Genomic DNA, 21,040 nt, shown 5'->3' on the forward strand with positions numbered 1-21,040 from the left:
TTACATTGTAGTAATAGTAGATACCAGACCACAATATGAACAGTAGACTGTGCTACATTGTAGTAATAGTAGACACCAGACTAGAATATGAACAGTAGACTGTGTTACATTGTAGTAATAGTAGACTCCAGACTAGAATATGAACAGTAGACTGTGTTACGTTGTAGTAATAGTAGATACCAGACTAGAATATGAACAGTAGACTGTGTTACATTGTAGTAATAGTAGATACCAGACCACAATATGAACAGTAGACTGTGCTACATTGTAGTAACAGTAGACACCAGACTAGAATATGAACAGTAGACTGTGTTACATTGTAGTAATAGTAGACTCCAGACTAGAATATGAACAGTATACTGTGTTTCATTGTAGTAATAGTAGATACCAGACTAGAATAAGAACAGTAGACTGTGTTACATTGTAGTAATAGTAGACACCAGACTAGAATATGAACAGTAGACTGTGTTACATTGTAGTAATAGTAGATACCAGACCACAATATGAACAGTAGACTGTGCTACATTGTAGTAACAGTAGACACCAGACTAGAATATGAACAGTAGACTGTGTTACATTGTAGTAATAGTAGACTCCAGACTAGAATATGAACAGTATACTGTGTTACATTGTAGTAATAGTAGATACCAGACTAGAATATGAACAGTAGACTGTGTTACATTGTAGTAATAGTAGACACCAGACTAGAATATGAACAGTAGACTGTGTTACATTGTAGTAATAGTAGACACCAGACTAGAATATGAACAGTAGACTGTGTTACATTGTAGTAATAGTAGATACCAGACCACAATATGAACAGTAGACTGTGCTACATTGTAGTAATAGTAGACACCAGACTAGAATATGAACAGTAGACTGTGTTACATTGTAGTAATAGTAGACTCCAGACTAGAATATGAACAGTAGACTGTGTTACGTTGTAGTAATAGTAGATACCAGACTAGAATATGAACAGTAGACTGTGTTACATTGTAGTAATAGTAGACACCAGACTAGAATATGAACAGTAGACTGTGTTACATTGTAGTAATAGTAGACACCAGACTAGAATATGAACAGTAGACTGTGTTACATTGTAGTAATAGTAGACACCAGACTAGAATATGAACAGTAGACTGTGTTACATTGTAGTAATAGTAGACACCAGACTAGAATATGAACAGTAGACTGTGTTACATTGTAGTAATAGTAGACACCAGACTAGAATATGAACAGTAGACTGTGTTACATTGTAGTAATAGTAGACACCAGACTAGAATATGAACAGTAGACTGTGTTACATTGTAGTAATAGTAGACTCCAGACTAGAATATGAACAGTAGACTGTATTACATTGTAGTGATAGTAGACACCAGACTAGAATATGAACAGTAGACTGTGTTACATTGTAGTAATAGTAGACACCAGACTAGAATATTAACAGTAGACTGTGTTACATTGTAGTAATAGTAGATACCAGACCACAATATGAACAGTAGACTGTATTACATTGTAGTAATAGTAGACACCAGACTAGAATATTAAATAGACAGTGAAGTCAGGGTGTTCACTCACGTTCTCTCCCTTCTTGCCAACGGCTCCATGTGGGCCCTTGATACCTCGGCCACCCTGTAGAAAAGATTATTATCATAATCTTCATCAACATCATGATTATTATCATCATCCTCATCCGTGTGAGTACGTTAGACACTGATGAAAAACTGGATAGCTGGCAGATAAAACACTCACCAAATCTCCTTTCTTCCCAGCCTCTCCAGGTGGTCCCTGGGGTCCCTCCTCACCCTACCGGGGAGAGACAAACACTTCTGATCAGATTTATCACTTAAACCCATCAACTCACAATTGGAAATACCAGTTTCCAAGACCTAGATACTTACTGGGGGTCCAGGTTGGCCAACTGGTCCGTTGATGCCCTTGTAACCACGAGGTCCCTGTGAGATACAGGAAATTATAATGAGTGCTCATTGGTATTTCAGGAAGTAGATTAATGGACATGCATAGTAATAAATGGCTTGTATGTTTCGACTCTTATTTATATTTATGTATCTCCTTCAGTATCTACGTACATGCTAATGAGCACTAACATGCTAACCACTGTGATAAAAGGATGATTATCAGGTAGCGATTAATACTTTTGACAAATATGAGATACACAAACAGCCAGCCATTCTGCTTGGCACCTAGCTGAGCCTGGGCGCTAACTTGGCTAACACAGCTAATGCTAAGATGGACGGCTCTCCTGGATCATTAACTATAGATGGAGGAACAGTGGCCTCAGACAACACCCAGAGAGAGAGAAAGAAGGGGGAGGGGAAAAAAGACAGGGAGAGAGAGAGAGAGTTTGGGATTCTCTCCATATGAGGTGGAGGAGTGCAAAGTGTGGTGGATGGAGGGGGTAAGGTAGAGAGATGTGCTGTAACTTACCACCTCTCCCTTGGGACCCATCATTCCAGGGTAACCCCTCAATCCCATAGGACCCTGACATGGAGAGAAAGAGAGTTGAAATAAAGGACATTGTGTCGATGTCGCATATGTAAAAGTGGCATCATATCTGTATTTCATTCTCACAACGTCTGGGCTCTGACCATATTGCTGTACTATAATGTTTTCATAACATTGTGTATCTATACATCGCAGTGCTAGCTGTGCCACTAGAGATTCTGGGTTCGAGTCCAGGCTTTGTCGCAGTCAGTCGCGACTGTGAGACCCATGGGGCGGCGTACAATTGGCCCAGCGTCGTCCGGGTTATGGAAGGCTTTGGTCGGCAGGGATGTCATTGTCCCATCGTGCACTAGCGACTCCTGTGGCGGGCCGGGCACAGTGCACGCTGACATGGTCGCCAGGTTTACGGTGTTTCCTCTGACAAATTGGTGCAGCTGGCTTCCGGGTTAAGTGGGCATTGTGTCAAGAAGGAGTGCGGCTTGGTTGGGTTGTGTTTCGGAGGACACACGGCTCTCGACCTTCACCTCTCCTGAGTCCGTATGGGAGTTGCAGCGATGAGACAAGACTTTAACTACTAATTGGATACCACGAAATTGGGGAGAAAAAATGGTAAAAATATAGATATAAAACAAAACAAAAATTGTGTATCTAAGTTCAGTCATAGGTAGATGAAGGTCATTACCGGGGGTCCTGGGATTCCCTGTTCCCCAGAGACGCCGACCTCTCCCTTCGTACCCTGAGAGAGAGAGAGAGAGAGAGAGAGAGAGAGAGAGAGAGAGAGAGAGAGAGAGAGAGAGAGAGAGAGAGAGAGAGAGAGAGAGAGAGAAAGAGAGAGAGAGGGAGGAGGAGGAGAGAGATAGAAATGAAAAGTGTGACAATAACATCTCAGAGTGTTTCATGTATGTTATGGTGCCAGCTGATTATCTCTACCACATAACTCCTTAGTAAATAGAAGCTAACTGAAACCGGTCAGCAGAATGAAGTGTTCTCTGTGTGTGTTCATGTTAGTGCCTCTGACTCAGTCACTGAGCAGTGATCAGCAGAATGAAGTGTTCTCTGTGTGTGTTGATGTTAGTGCCTCTGACTCAGTCACTGAGCAGTGATCAGCAAAATGAAGTGTTCTCTGTGTGTGTTGATGTTAGTGCCTCTGACTCAGTCACTGAGCAGTGATCAGCAGAATGAAGTGTTCTCTGTGTGTGTTCATGTTAGTGCCTCTGACTCAGTCACTGAGCAGTGATCAGCAGAATGAAGTGTTCTCTGTGTGTGTTCATGCTAGTGCCTCTGACTCAGTCACTGAGCAGTGATCAGCAGAATGAAGTGTTCTCTGTGTGTGTTCATGCTAGTGCCTCTGACTCAGTCACTGACCAGTGATCAGCAGAATGAAGTGTTCTCTGTGTGTGTTGATGTTAGTGCCTCTGACTCAGTCACTGAGCAGTGATCAGCAGAATGAAGTGTTCATGTTAGTGCCTCTGACTCAGTCACTGAGCAGTGATCAGCAGAATGAAGTGTTCTCTGTGTGTGTTCATGTTAGCGCCTCTGACTCAGTCACTGAGCAGTGATCAGCAGAATGAAGTGTTCTCTGTGTGTGTTCATGCTAGTGCCTCTGACTCAGTCACTGAGCAGTGATCAGCAGAATGAAGTGTTCTCTGTGTGTGTTCATGCTAGTGCCTCTGACTCAGTCACTGAGCAGTGATCAGCAGAATGAAGTGTTCTCTGTGTGTGTTCATGTTAGTGCCTCTGACTCAGTCACTGAGCAGTGATCAGCAGAATGAAGTGTTCTCTGTGTGTGTTCATGTTAGTGCCTCTGACTCAGTCACTGAGCAGTGATCAGCAGTGCAGTGCCAGACTGAGACAGACAGAGTGCAGATCAGGTGCTAAACCTTCCTACTCTGGAGGAGTGTCTCAGGTCCCACTGGGGGCTCATTAGCTCTGCTTAAAGCACCAGGCTGAGTAGGCCGCTCTAACTCCTACTCTCTTATCCACTCCACATGTACCTGGCTCTCAACCATCCCTTTCATCTGAGCTCACTGCGTGCTGCCTGGCTGCCCGGGCCAGGCCTGACTAATCTCACCCAGATTAGTGCCAGTCATGTGCCTCAGGGGGCGTCATTAGCACTAAACCTGCTTTTTCTACTGGTGTGTGTGTGTGTGTGTGTGTGTGTGTGTGTGTGTGTGTGTGTGTGTGTGTGTGTGTGTGTGTGTGTGTGTGTGTGTGTGTGTGTGTGTGTGTGTGTGTGTGTGTGTGTGTGTGTGTGTGTGTGTGTGTGTGTGTGTGTGTGTGTGTGTGTGTGTGTGTGTGTGTTTGTTACTGTGTTTCAGATAGATCCAAGACCATGCATCTGTAACCTATTAAACTTTGTTGTGGATGCGCTTGCAGGTGTCAATGGTTAGTCAGAGACCCACAAAACACAGAAACGCTGGGATGTCAATAAACAGATAGACAGACTCGATAAGACTCACCAGTTTCCCAATGCTACCAGGCTCTCCCAGCACACCAGCACGACCTTTGTGTCCCTAAAAGAGAATATTAAGTTAGTTTACTGTTATAACAGTAATAGATGTCCATGCATACCCCACAAGACATGCCAAATCCAGAACAGACTATGGGAGGCGCACAGTACTACATAGAGCCATGACTACATGGAACTCTATTTCACATCAGGTAACTGATGCAAGCAGTAGCATCAGATTAAAAAACAGACAAGAATACACCTTATGTAACAGTGGGGACTGTGAAGAGACACACACAAAAGCTAGCACACGCACTCTACACACACATACCTTGTAATATTGTTGTATGTTGATAATACATTTTGTATTGTAGATATGTAATAGGTGGTGGTGTAATAATGTTACATTATGGACTGTTTTATCTTTTGTTTTAATGTAATGTTTGGACCCCAAGAAGAGTAGCTGCTGCCTTGGCAACAGCTAATGGGGATCCCTAATAAATACAAATAGATGTTTAAATCAATGAACTAATTATTCAGCCAATAAATGACAGCAGCACTGACAGGAATACTGTAAACAGAATACCAAATATCCTTATTTTGATTTTTGAATATCCTCATTTTGATTTTTTTCCCCCGATATTGACTCATTTACCTTGACCCCCTGCAGTCCTTGGGGACCCTTAGGCCCTGCTGGGCAGTTGATTGGACACTGTAGAGAGAGAGAGAGAGAGAGAGAAGAGAGAGAGAGAGAGAGAGAGAGAGAGAGAGAGAGAGAGAGAGAGAGAGAGAGAGAGAGAGAGAGAGAAATAGGTGGTTGAGAGAGAAAGAGAGGATGGAAGGTACCCCAAAGGGTTCTACCTGGAACCCAAAATGTTTTTTTCTAAGAGTCTATGTGTGGGAAGAAGAGTGAGGAGAACACCAAAGTCACAAGTCTAAGCATAATTGAATCTCCTCGGCCAAAAGTGAACAAAGCAACACTACAGTATGAGGGACATGGATGAAGAGAGGGGGTGGGAGGGTACGGGGGGTGCATGGATGAAGGGAGTGAGAGGGGATTGAGGGAGGCTGTGAATCCACTTTCGGTGTCAGATGAAAGGAGTGAGAGAGAGAGAGAGAGAGAGAGAGAGAGAGAGAGAGAGAGAGAGAGAGAGAGAGAGAGAGAGAGAGAGATATAGTTTATGAGAGAAAGAGTGTGAATCTTCTGTGACAGGACCCTTCTCTAATGAGAGCGAGGGAGGAGGAGAAAAAAGGAGAGAGGAATTGATGAGGACTCTAGAGGATTCTAGTTCCTCCTGTCTCTAGAGCTGACACTGCCACACAATCCCCTCCCCTATAACCAGCTCCCCTATAACCAGCTCCCCTATGTTGGGCACTCAGTATAGGACTTGGCTTAGGACTTGTACTTTTTCTGTAGGGTTTAGTGCCACCAAACCAGAAAGCTCTCTGTCTATATACTGTATCAGAGGCAACACCATGACTAGATTGCCAGTTTAGTAGAACAGGTACAGTGGGGTAGAACAGATACAGTGAGGTAGAACAGGTACAGTGGGGTAGAACAGGTACAGTGGGGTAGAACAGAAAAAGTGGGTTAGAACAGGTACAGTGGGGTAGAACAGATACAGTGGGTTAGAACAGGTACAGTGGGGTAGAACAGGTACAGTGGGGTAGAACAGATACAGTGGGGTAGAACAGATACAGTGAGGTAGAACAGGTACAGTGGGGTAGAACAGGTACAGTGGGGTAGAACAGATACAGTGGGGTAGAACAGGTACAGTGGGGTAGAACAGGTACAGTGGGGTAGAACAGGTACAGTGGGGTAGAACAGGTACAGTGGGGTAGAACAGATACAGTGGGGTAGAACAGGTACAGTGGGGTAGAACAGATACAGTGGGGTAGAACATGTACGGTGGGGTAGAACAGATACAGTGGGGTAGAACATGTACAGTGAGGTAGAACAGGTACAGTGGGGTAGAACATGTACAGTGAGGTAGAACAGGTACAGTGGGGTAGAACAGGTACAGTGGGGTAGAACGGGTACAGTGGGGTAGAACAGGTACATTGGGGTAGAACAGGGACAGTGGGGTAGAACAGGTACAGTGAGGTAGAACGGGTACAGTGGGGTAGAACAAGTACAGTGGGGTTGAACAGATATGTGGGGGTAGAACAGGTACATTGGAATAGAACAGGTACAGTGGGGTAGAACAGATACAGTGGAATAGAACAGATACAGTGGGGTAGAACAGATACAGTGGGGTAGAACAGGGACAGTGGGGTAGAACAAGTACAGCTGGGTAGAACAGATATGTTGGGGTAGAACAGGTACATTGGAATAGAACAGGTACAGTGGGGTAGAACAGATACAGTGGAATAGAACAGATACAGTGGAATAGAACAGATACAGTGGAATAGAACAGATACAGTGGGGTAGAACAGATACAGTGGAATAGAACAGATACAGTGGGGTAGAACAGATACAGTGGAATAGAACAGATACAGTGGGATAGGACAGATACAGTGGAATAGAACAGATACATTGGGGTAGAACAGATACAGTGGGGTAGAACAAATACAGTAGGGTAGCAGAGATACAGTGGAATAGAACAGATACAGTGGGGTAGAACAGATACAGTGGAATAGAACAGATACAGTGGGGTAGAACAGATACAGTGGGGTAGAACAGATACAGTGGAATAGAACAGATACAGTTGGGTAGAACAGATAGAGTGGAATAGACCAGATACAGTGGGGTAGAACAGATACAGTGGAATAGAACAGATACAGTGGAATAGAACAGATACAGTGGAATAGAACAGATACAGAGGGATAGAACAGATACAGTGGAATAGAACAGATACAGTGGATTAGAACAGATACAGTGGGGTAGAACAGGTACCGTGGGGTAGAACAGATACAGTGGAATAGAACAGATACAGTGGAATAGAACAGATACAGTGGAATAGAACAGATACAGAGGGATAGAACAGATACAGTGGAATAGAACAGATACAGTGGGGTAGAACAGGTACAGTGGGGTAGAACAGGTACAGTGGGGTAGATCAGATACAGTGGGGTAGAACAGATACAGGGGGGTAGAACAGGTACAGTGGAATAGAACAGATACAGTGGGGTAGAACATGTACAGTGGAGTAGAACAGATACAGTGGGGTAGCACAGATACAGTGGGGTAGAACAGGTACAGTGGGGTACAACAGATACAGTGGGGTAGAACAGGTACAGTGGAGTAGAACAGGTACAGTGGGGTAGAACAGATACAGTGGGGTAGAACAGGTACAGTTTAGTAGAACAGGTACAGTGGGGTAGAACAGATACAGTGGGGTAGAACAGATACAGTGGAATAGAACAGATACAGTGGGGTAGAACAGATACAGTGGGGTAGAACAGGTACATTGGGGTAGAACAGATACAGTGGGGTAGAACAAATACAGTACGGTAGAACAGATACAGTGGAATAGAACAGATACAGTGGAATGGAACAGATACAGTGGGGGAGAACAGATACAGTGGAATCAAACAGATACAGTGGAATAGAACAGATGCAGTGTGTTAGAACAGATACAGTGGAATAGAACAGATACAGTGGGGTAGAACAGATACAGTGGAATAGAATAGATACAGTGGGGTAGAACAGATACAGTGGAATAGAACAGATGCAGTGGGGTAGAACAGATACAGTGGAATCGAACGGATACAGTGGAATAGAACAGATACAGTGGGGTAGAACAGATACAGTGGAATAGAACGGATACAGTGGAATAGAACAGATACAGTGGAATAGAACAGATACAGTGGGGTAGAACAGATACAGTGGGGTAGAACAGATACAGTGGAATAGAACAGATACAGTGGGGTAGAACAGATACAGTGGAATTGAACAGATACAGTGGAATAGAACAGATACAGTGGAATAGAACAGATACAGTGGAGTAGAACAGATACAGTGGAATAGAACAGATACAGTGGGGTAGAACAGATACAGTGGAATAGAACAGATACAGTGGAATAGAACAGATACAGTGGGGTAGAACAAATACAGTGGAATAGAACAGATACAGTGGAATAGAACAGATACAGTGGGGTAGAACAGATACAGTGGGGTAGAACAGATACAGTGGAATAGAACAGATACAGTGGGGTAGAACAAATACAGTAGGGTAGCAGAGATACAGTGGTATAGAACAGATACAGTGGGGTAGAACAGATACAGTGGAATAGAACATATACAGTGGGGTAGAACAGATACAGTGGAATAGAACAGATACAGTGGGGTAGAACAGATACAGTGGAATAGACCAGATACAGTGGGGTAGAACAGATACAGTGGAATAGAACAGATACAGTGGAATAGAACAGATACAGAGGGATAGAACAGATACAGTGGAATAGAACAGATACAGTGGAATCGAACAGATACAGTGGAATAGAACAGATACAGTGGAATAGAACAGATACAGAGGGATAGAACAGATACAGTGGAATAGAACAGATACAGTGGGGTAGAACAGGTACAGTGGGGTAGAACAGGTACAGTGGGGTAGATCAGATACAGTGGGGTAGAACAGATACAGGGGGGTAGAACAGGTACAGTGGAGTAGAACAGATACAGTGGGGTAGAACAGGTACAGTGGAGTAGAACAGATACAGTGGGGTAGCACAGATACAGTGGGCTAGAACAGGTACAGTGGGGTAGAACAGATACAGTGGGGTAGAACAGGTACAGTGGAGTAGAACAGGTACAGTGGGGTAGAACAGATACAGTGGGGTAGAACAGGTACAGTTTAGTAGAACAGGTACAGTGGGGTAGAACAGGAACAGTGGGGTAGAACAGATACAGTGGGTTAGAACAGATACAGTGGGGTAGAACAGGTACAGTGGGTTAGAACAGGTACAGTGGGGTAGAACAGGTACAGTGGGGTAGAACAGGTACAGTGGAGTAGAACAGGTACAGTGGGGTAGAACAGGGACAGTGGGGTAGAACAGGTACATTGGGGTAGAACAGGTACATTGGGGTAGAACAGATACAGTGGGCTAGAACATGTACAGTGAGGTAGAACAGGTACAGTGGGGTAGAACATGTACAGTGAGGTAGAACAGGTACAGTGGGGCAGAACAGGTACAGTGGGGTAGAACAGGTACAGTGGAGTAGAACAGATACAGTGGGGTAGAACAGGTACAGTGGAGTAGAACAGGTACAGTGGGGTAGAACAGATACAGTGGGGTAGGCCAGATACAGGGGGGTAGAACAGGTACAGTGGAGTAGAACAGGTACATTGGGGTAGAACAGGGACAGTGGGGTAGAACAGGTACATTGGGGTAGAACAGGGACAGTGGGGTAGAACAGATACAGTGAGGTATAACAGGTACACTGGGGTAGAACAAGTACAGTGGGGTTGAACAGATATGTTGGGGTAGAACAGGTACAGTGGAATAGAACAGATACAGTGGGGTAGAACAGATACAGTGGGGTAGAACAGGTACAGTGGGGTAGAACAAGTACAGTGGGGTAAAACAGATATGTTGGGGTAGAACAGGTACATTGGAATAGAACAGGTACAGTGGGGTAGATCAGATACAGTGGAAAAGAACAGATACAGTGGGGTAGAACAGATAGAGTGGGGTAGAACAGATACAGTGGGGTAGAACAGATACAGTGGAATAGAACAGATACAGTGGGGTAGAACAGATACAGTGGGGTAGAACAGGTACATTGGGGTAGAACAGATACAGTGGGGTAGAACAAATACAGTAGGGGAGAACAGATACAGTGGAATCAAACAGATACAGTGGAATAGAACAGATGCAGTGGGTTAGAACAGATACAGTGGAATAGAACAGATACAGTGGGGTAGAACAGATACAGTGGAATAGAACAGATACAGTGGAGTAGAACAGATACAGTGGAATAGAACAGATACAGTGGAATAGAACAGATACAGTGGAATAGAACAGATACAGTGGAATAGAACAGATACAGTTGAATCGAACGGATACAGTGGAATAGAACAGATACAGTGAGGTAGAACAGATACAGTGGAATAGAACGCATACAGGGGGTAGAACAGATACAGTGGAATAGAACAGATACAGTGGAATAGAACAGATACAGTGGGGTAGAACAGATACAGTGGAATAGAACAGATACAGTGGGGTAGAACAGATACAGTGGAATAGAACAGATACAGTGGGGTAGAACAGATACAGTGGAATAGAACAGATACAGTGGGATAGAACAGATACAGTGGAATAGAACAGATACATTGGGGTAGAACAGATACAGTGGGGTAGAACAAATACAGTGGGGTAGAACAGATACAGTGGAATAGAACAGATACAGTGGAATAGAACAGATACAGTGGGGTAGAACAGATACAGTGGAATAGAACAGATACAGTGGGGTAGAACAGATACAGTGGAATGGAACAGATACAGTGGGGTAGAACAGATACAGTGGAATAGAACAGATACAGTGAGATAGAACAGATACAGTGGAATAGAACAGATACATTGGGGTAGAACAGATACAGTGGGGTAGAACAAATACAGTAGGGTAGCAGAGATACAGTGGAACAGAACAGATACAGTGGGGTAGAACAGATACAGTGGAATAGAACAGACACAGTGGAATAGAACAGATACAGTGGAATAGAACAGATACAGTGGAATAGAACAGATACAGAGGGATAGAACAGATACAGTGGAAGAGACCATATACAGTGGGGTAGAACAGATACAGTGGAATAGAAGAGACACAGTGGAATAGAACAGATACAGTGGAATAGAACAGATACAGTGGAATAGAACAGATACAGAGGGATAGAACAGATACAGTGGAATAGAACAGATACAGTGGAATAGAAGAGATACAGTGGGGTATAACAGGTACAGTGGGGTAGAACAGATACAGTGTGGTAGAACAAAAACAGTGGGGTAGAACAGGTACAGTGGAATAGAACAGATACAGTGGGATAGAACAGATACAGTGGAATAGAACAGATACATTGGGGTGGAACAGATACAGTGGGGTAGAACAAATACAGTAGGGTAGCAGAGATACAGTGGAACAGAACAGATACAGTGGGGTAGAATAGATACAGTGGAATAGAACAGATACAGTGGGGTAGAACAGATACAGTGGAATAGACCATATACAGTGGGGTAGAACAGATACAGTGGAATAGAACAGACACAGTGGAATAGAACAGATACAGTGGAATAGAACAGATACAGTGGAATAGAACAGATACAGAGGGATACAACAGATACAGTGGAATAGAACAGATACAGTGGAATAGAAGAGATACAGTGGGGTATAACAGGTACAGTGGGGTAGAACAGGTACAGTGGGGTAGAACAGATACAGTGGGGTAGAACAAATACAGTGGGTAGAACAGGTACAGTGGAGTAGAACAGATACACTGGGGTAGAACAGATACAGTGGGGTAGAACAGGTGCATTGGAGTAGAACAGATACAGTGGGGTAGAACAGGTACAGTGGAGTAGAACAGGTACAGTGGGGTAGAACAGGTACAGTGGGATAGAACAGATACAGTGGGGTAGAACAGGTACAGTTTAGTAGAACAGGTACAGTGGGGTAGAACAGGAACAGTGGGGTAGAACAGATACAGTGGGGTAGAACAGATACAGTGGGGTAGAACAGGTACAGTGGGTTAGAACAGGTACAGTGGGGTAGAACAGGTACAGTGGAGTAGAACAGGTACAGTGGGGTAGAACAGGGACAGTGGGGTAGAACAGGTACATTGGGGTAGAACAGGTACATTGGGGTAGAACAGATACAGTGGGGTAGAACAGGTACAGTGGGGTAGAACATGTACAGTGGGGTAGAACAGATACAGTGGGGTAGAACGTGTACAGTGAGGTAGAACAGGTACAGTGGGGTAGAACAGGGACAGTGGGGTAGAACAGGTACATTGGGGTAGAACAGGGACAGTGGGGTAGAACAGATACAGTGAGGTAGAACAGGTACAGTGGGGTAGAACAAGTACAGTGGGGTTGAACAGATATGTTGGGGTAGAACAGGTACATTGGAATAGAACAGGTACAGTGGGGTAGAACAGATACAGTGGAATAGAACAGATACAGTGGGGTAGAACATATACAGTGGGGTAGAACAGGTACAGTGGGGGAGAACAGATACAGTGGGGTAGAACAGATACAGTGGAATAGAACAGATACAGTGGGGTAGAACAGATACAGTGGGGTAGAACAGATACAGTGGAATAGAACAGATACAGTGAAATATAACAGATACAGTGGAATAGAACAGATACAGTGGGGTAGAACAGATACAGTGGAATAGAACAGATACAGTGGGGTAGAACAGATACAGTGGGGTAGAACAGATACAGTGGAATAGAACAGATACAGTGGAATATAACAGATACAGTGGAATAGAACAGATACAGTGCGGTAGAACAGATACAGTGGAATAGAACAGATACAGTGGGGTAGAACAGATACAGTGGAATAGAACAGATACAGTGGAATAGAACAGATACAGTGGAATAGAACAGATACAGTGGGGTAGAACAGATACAGTGGAATAGAACGGATACAGGGGGTAGAACAGATACAGTGGAATAGAACAGATACAGTGGAATAGAACAGATACAGTGGGGTAGAACAGATACAGTGGAATAGAACAGATACAGTGGGGTAGAACAGATACAGTGGAATAGAACAGATACAGTGGGGTAGAACAGATACAGTGGAATAGAACAGATACAGTGGGATAGAACAGATACAGTGGAATAGAACAGATACATTGGGGTAGAACAGATACAGTGGGGTAGAACAAATACAGTGGGGTAGAACAGATACAGTGGAATAGAACAGATACAGTGGAATAGAACAGATACAGTGGGGTAGAACAGATACAGTGGAATAGAACAGATACAGTGGGGTAGAACAGATACAGTGGAATGGAACAGATACAGTGGGGTAGAACAGATACAGTGGAATAGAACAGATACAGTGAGATAGAACAGATACAGTGGAATAGAACAGATACATTGGGGTAGAACAGATACAGTGGGGTAGAACAAATACAGTAGGGTAGCAGAGATACAGTGGAACAGAACAGATACAGTGGGGTAGAACAGATACAGTGGAATAGAACAGACACAGTGGAATAGAACAGATACAGTGGAATAGAACAGATACAGTGGAATAGAACAGATACAGAGGGATAGAACAGATACAGTGGAAGAGACCATATACAGTGGGGTAGAACAGATACAGTGGAATAGAAGAGACACAGTGGAATAGAACAGATACAGTGGAATAGAACAGATACAGTGGAATAGAACAGATACAGAGGGATAGAACAGATACAGTGGAATAGAACAGATACAGTGGAATAGAAGAGATACAGTGGGGTATAACAGGTACAGTGGGGTAGAACAGATACAGTGGGGTAGAACAAATACAGTGGGGTAGAACAGGTACAGTGGAATAGAACAGATACAGTGGGATAGAACAGATACAGTGGAATAGAACAGATACATTGGGGTGGAACAGATACAGTGGGGTAGAACAAATACAGTAGGGTAGCAGAGATACAGTGGAACAGAACAGATACAGTGGGGTAGAATAGATACAGTGGAATAGAACAGATACAGTGGGGTAGAACAGATACAGTGGAATAGACCATATACAGTGGGGTAGAACAGATACAGTGGAATAGAACAGACACAGTGGAATAGAACAGATACAGTGGAATAGAACAGATACAGTGGAATAGAACAGATACAGAGGGATACAACAGATACAGTGGAATAGAACAGATACAGTGGAATAGAAGAGATACAGTGGGGTATAACAGGTACAGTGGGGTAGAACAGGTACAGTGGGGTAGAACAGATACAGTGGGGTAGAACAAATACAGTGGGTAGAACAGGTACAGTGGAGTAGAACAGATACACTGGGGTAGAACAGATACAGTGGGGTAGAACAGGTGCATTGGAGTAGAACAGATACAGTGGGGTAGAACAGGTACAGTGGAGTAGAACAGGTACAGTGGGGTAGAACAGGTACAGTGGGGTAGAACAGATACAGTGGGGTAGAACAGGTACAGTTTAGTAGAACAGGTACAGTGGGGTAGAACAGGAACAGTGGGGTAGAACAGATACAGTGGGGTAGAACAGATACAGTGGGGTAGAACAGGTACAGTGGGTTAGAACAGGTACAGTGGGGTAGAACAGGTACAGTGGAGTAGAACAGGTACAGTGGGGTAGAACAGGGACAGTGGGGTAGAACAGGTACATTGGGGTAGAACAGGTACATTGGGGTAGAACAGATACAGTGGGGTAGAACAGGTACAGTGGGGTAGAACATGTACAGTGGGGTAGAACAGATACAGTGGGGTAGAACATGTACAGTGAGGTAGAACAGGTACAGTGGGGTAGAACAGGGACAGTGGGGTAGAACAGGTACATTGGGGTAGAACAGGGACAGTGGGGTAGAACAGATACAGTGAGGTAGAACAGGTACAGTGGGGTAGAACAAGTACAGTGGGGTTGAACAGATATGTTGGGGTAGAACAGGTACATTGGAATAGAACAGGTACAGTGGGGTAGAACAGATACAGTGGAATATAACAGATACAGTGGGGTAGAACATATACAGTGGGGTAGAACAGGTACAGTGGGGGAGAACAGATACAGTGGGGTAGAACAGATACAGTGGAATAGAACAGATACAGTGGGGTAGAACAGATACAGTGGGGTAGAACAGATACAGTGGAATAGAACAGATACAGTGGAATATAACAGATACAGTGGAATAGAACAGATACAGTGGGGTAGAACAGATACAGTGGAATAGAACAGATACAGTGGGGTAGAACAGATACAGTGGGGTAGAACAGATACAGTGGAATAGAACAGATACAGTGGAATATAACAGATACAGTGGAATAGAACAGATACAGTGCGGTAGAACAGATACAGTGGAATAGAACAGATACAGTGGGGTAGAACAGATACAGTGGAATAGAACAGATACAGTGGAATAGAACAGATACAGTGGAATAGAACAGATACAGTGGGGTAGAACAGATACAGTGGAATAGAACAGATACAGTGGAATAGAACAGATACAGTGGAATAGAACAGATACAGTGGAATAGAACAGATACATTGGGGTAGAAGAGATACAGTGGGGTAGAACAAATACAGTAGGGTAGAAGAGATACAGTGGAATAGAACAGATACAGTGGGGTAGAACAGATACAGTGGAATAGAACAGATACAGTGGGGTAGAACAGATACAGAGGGATAGAACAGATACAGAGGGATAGAACAGATACAGTGGGGTAGAACAGATACAGTAGGGTTGAACAGGTACAGTGGGGGAGAACAGATACAGTGGGGTAGAACAGATACAGTGGAATAGAACAGATACAGAGGGATAGAACAGATACAGAGGGATAGAACAGATACAGTAGGGTTGAACAGGTACAGTGGGGGAGAACAGATACAGTGGGGTAGAACAGATACAGTGGAATAGAACAGATACAGTGGGGTAGAACAGATACAGTGGGGTAGAACAGATACAGTGGAATAGAACAGATACAGTGGAATATAACAGATATACTGGGGTAGAACAGATACAGTGGGGTAGAACAGGTGCATTGGAGTAGAACAGATACAGTGGGGTAGAACAGGTACAGTGGAGTAGAACAGGTACAGTGGGGTAGAACAGATACAGTGGGGTAGAACAGGTACAGTTTAGTAGAACAGGTACAGTGGGGTAGAACAGGAACAGTGGGGTAGAACAGATACAGTGGGGTAGAACAGATACAGTGGGGTAGAACAGGTACAGTGGGTTAGAACAGGTACAGTGGGGTAGAACAGGTACAGTGGAGTAGAACAGGTACAGTGGGGTGGGGTAGAACAGGGACAGTGGGGTAGAACAGGTACAGTGGGGTAGAACAGGTACAGTGGGGTAGAACATGTACAGTGGGGTAGAACAGATACAGTGGGGTAGAACATGTACAGTGAGGTAGAACAGGTACAGTGGGGTAGAACAGGGACAGTGGGGTAGAACAGGTACATTGGGGTAGAACAGGGACAGTGGGGTAGAACAGATACAGTGAGGTAGAACAGGTACAGTGGGGTAGAACAAGTACAGTGGGGTTGAACAGATATGTTGGGGTAGAACAGGTACATTGGAATAGAACAGGTACAGTGGGGTAGAACAGATACAGTGGAATAGAACAGATACAGTGGGGTAGAACAGATACAGTGGGGTAGAACAGGTACAGTGGGGGAGAACAGATACAGTGGGGTAGAACAGATACAGTGGAATAGAACAGATACAGTAGGGGAGAACATATACAGTGGGGTAGAACAGATACAGTGGAATAGAACAGATACAGTGGAATATAACAGATACAGCGGAATAGAACAGATACAGTGGGGTAGAACAGATACAGTGGAATAGAACAGATACAGTGGGGTAGAACAGATACAGTGGGGTAGAACAGATACAGTGGAATAGAACAGATACAGTGGAATAGAACAGATACAGTGGAATAGAACAGATACAGAGGGATAGAACAGATACAGTGGAATATAACAGATACAGTGGAATATAACTGATACAGAGGGATAGAACAGATACAGTAGGGTAGAACAGGTACAGTGGGGGAGAACAGATACAGTGGGGTAGAACAGATACAGTGGAATAGAACAGATACAGTGGTATAGAACAGATACAGTGGAATAGAACATATACAGTGGGGTAGAACAGATACAGTGGAATAGAACAGATACAGTGGGGTAGAACAGATACAGTGGAATAGAACAGATACAGTGGAATAGAACAGATACAGTGGAATAGAACAGATACAGAGGGATAGAACAGATACAGTGGAATATAACAGATACAGTGGAATATAACTGATACAGTGGAATAGAAGAGATACAGTGGGGTATAACAGGTACAGTGGGGTAGAACAGGTACAGTGGGGTAGAACAGATACAGTGGGGTAGAACAAATACAGTGGGTAGAACAGGTACAGTGGAGTAGAACAGATACAGTGGGGTAGAACAGGTACAGTGGAGTAGAACAGATACACTGGGGTAGAACAGATACAGTGGGGTAGAACAGATACAGTGGAATAGAACATATACAGTGGTACAGAACAGATACAGTGGAATAGAACATATACAGTGGGGTAGAACAGATACAGTGGAATAGAACAGATACAGTGGGGTAGAACAGATACAGTGGAATAGAACAGATACAGTGGAATAGAACAGATACAGTGGAATAGAACAGATACAGAGGGATAGAACAGATACAGTGGAATATAACAGATACAGTGGAATATAACTGATACAGAGGGATAGAACAGATACAGTAGGGTAGAACAGGTACAGTGGGGGAGAACAGATACAGTGGGGTAGAACAGATACAGTGGAATAGAACAGATACAGTGGTATAGAACAGATACAGTGGAATAGAACATATACAGTGGGGTAGAACAGATACAGTGGAATAGAACAGATACAGTGGGGTAGAACAGATACAGTGGAATAGAACAGATACAGTGGAATAGAACAGATACAGTGGAATAGAACAGATACAGAGGGATAGAACAGATACAGTGGAATATAACAGATACAGTGGAATATAACTGATACAGAGGGATAGAACAGATACAGTAGGGTAGAACAGGTACAGTGGGGGAGAACAGATACAGTGGGGTAGAACAGATACAGTGGAATAGAACAGATACAGTGGGGTAGAACAGATACAGTGGGGTAGAACAAATACAGTAGGGTAGAAGAGATACAGTGGAATAGAACAGATACAGTGGGGTAGAACAGATACAGTGGAATAGAACAGATACAGTGGGGTAGAACAGATACAGAGGGATAGAACAGATACAGAGGGATAGAACAGATACAGTGGGGTAGAACAGATACAGTAGGGTTGAACAGGTACAGTGGGGGAGAACAGATACAGTGGGGTAGAACAGATACACTGGAATAGAACAGATACAGAGGGATAGAACAGATACAGAGGGATAGAACAGATACAGTAGGGTTGAACAGGTACAGTGGGGGAGAACAGATACAGTGGGGTAGAACAGATACAGTGGAATAGAACAGATACAGTGGGGTAGAACAGATACAGTGGGGTAGAACAGATACAGTGGAATAGAACAGATACAGTGGAATAGAACAGATACAGTGGGGTAGAACAGATACAGTGGAATAGAACAGATACAGTGGGGTAGAACAGATACAGTGGAATAGAACAGATACAGTGGGGTAGAACAGATACAGTGGGGTAGAACAGATACAGTGGAATAGAACAGATACAGTGGTATAGAACAGATACAGTGGAATAGAACATATACTGTGGTATAGAACAGATACAGTGGAATAGAACATATACAGTGGGGTAGAACAGATACAGTGGAATAGAACAGATACAGTGGGGTAGAACAGATACAGTGGAATAGAACAGATACAGTGGAATAGAACAGATACAGAGGGATAGAACAGATACAGTGGAATATAACAGATACAGTGGAATATAACTGATACAGAGGGATAGAACAGATACAGTAGGGTAGAACAGGTACAGTGGGGGAGAACAGATACAGTGGGGTAGAACAGATACAGTGGAATAGAACAGATACAGTGGTATAGAACAGATACAGTGGAATAGAACATATACAGTGGGGTAGAACAGATACAGTGGAATAGAACAGATACAGTGGGGTAGAACAGATACAGTGGAATAGAACATATACAGTGGGGTAGAACAGATACAGTGGAATAGAACAGATACAGAGGGATAGAACAGATACAGTGGAATATAACAGATACAGTGGAATATAACTGATACAGAGGGATAGAACAGATACAGTAGGGTAGAACAGGTACAGTGGGGGAGAACAGATACAGTGGGGTAGAACAGATACAGTGGAATAGAACAGATACAGTGGGGTAGAACAGATACAGTGGGGTAGAACAGATACAGTGGAATAGAACAGATACAGTGGAATATAACAGATACAGTGGAATAGAACAGATACAGTGGGGTAGAACAGATACAGTGGGATCTTACCTGGAAGTCTGCACTGCCCTCCTCTCCTCCCAAGAACTTCCCTGGAGGTCCCTAGAGAAAGAGAGAGTGACAACAATATATGTTTGAATAGAGAAATATGCAAAGAAGACAGAAGACAGATGAAGTGAGAGAGAGAGAGAAAGAGAGAGAGAGAGAGAGAGAGAGAGAGAGAGAGAGAGAGAGAGAGAGAGAGAGAGAGAGAGAGAGAGAGAGAGAGAGAGAGAAGAAAGAGAAAGAAGAAGACAAATGAGATCATTGTTTAAGACAGTGCTGAGGCAGCTGTTCTGACTGTGTGTGTCCTGAGTTTCAGTACAACATGGGCCCCCTCAGCTGAGGTATGCAGGAAGCAGTGAGATGAGACAGGGGAGCCAGGTCTAATGGGACTTTATTTACTCTGCAACACCGGTAAACCAAAACAAATAGACTCCCCATGGCTGGGAGCATCACTCTCTGTGAGGCTGCTCCACACCTGAAATCACTCACTGTGTACATTGTAGAAGAACTGGGGAGCTAAGAGACACACACAGCTCTGTGTACAATTATGCTTCATTGAGCTGCTCTGGGGAGCGTACTGGTACACTTACTGGTGAGAATGTACTGGTCATCTGGACTGGGATTATGGAGTTATCTCTGCAACAATGGTTTCTTGCTTGTAACGAAACGTTTTTCTTTTGCGTTAAGTTATTGGTTTCCTACAGGTTATTTATGACTTATTACAACCCACAACATCTTACTGGTTTCCTACAGGTTTTATTTATGACTTATTAATAATAATAATAATAATAATATATGCCATTTAGCAGACGCTTTTATCCAAAGCGACTTACAGTCATGTTCTACGTATGGGTGGTCCCGGGAATCAAACCCACTACCCTGGCGTTACAAGCGCCATGCTCTACCAACTGAGCTACAGAAGGACCACAACATCTTACTTGTTTCCTACAGGTTTTATTTATGACTTATTACAGCCCACAACATCTTACTTGTTTCCAACAGGTT

The 21,040-nt window shown here is 43.7% G+C and overlaps 1 protein-coding gene across 1 annotated transcript in view; it reads right to left on the reverse strand.

Annotated features, from left to right (window-relative positions):
• The window catches only part of LOC124012936 (collagen alpha-2(IX) chain-like), a 41,038-nt gene that overhangs the window by 8,202 nt on the left and 11,796 nt on the right, over positions 1-21,040 (reverse strand). Inside the window, exons 10-17 of the mRNA XM_046327012.1 lie at positions 20,042-20,092; positions 5,571-5,627; positions 4,926-4,979; positions 3,149-3,202; positions 2,449-2,502; positions 1,902-1,955; positions 1,753-1,806; positions 1,579-1,632 (exon numbers count right to left, since the gene is read on the reverse strand). Coding sequence (XP_046182968.1) covers positions 1,579-1,632; positions 1,753-1,806; positions 1,902-1,955; positions 2,449-2,502; positions 3,149-3,202; positions 4,926-4,979; positions 5,571-5,627; positions 20,042-20,092 — 432 coding nt within the window. The remainder of the gene's footprint in view (positions 1-1,578; positions 1,633-1,752; positions 1,807-1,901; positions 1,956-2,448; positions 2,503-3,148; positions 3,203-4,925; positions 4,980-5,570; positions 5,628-20,041; positions 20,093-21,040) is intronic.

Source organism: Oncorhynchus gorbuscha, linkage group LG24, assembly GCF_021184085.1.
Source record: "Oncorhynchus gorbuscha isolate QuinsamMale2020 ecotype Even-year linkage group LG24, OgorEven_v1.0, whole genome shotgun sequence".
Taxonomy (NCBI): domain Eukaryota; kingdom Metazoa; phylum Chordata; class Actinopteri; order Salmoniformes; family Salmonidae; genus Oncorhynchus; species Oncorhynchus gorbuscha.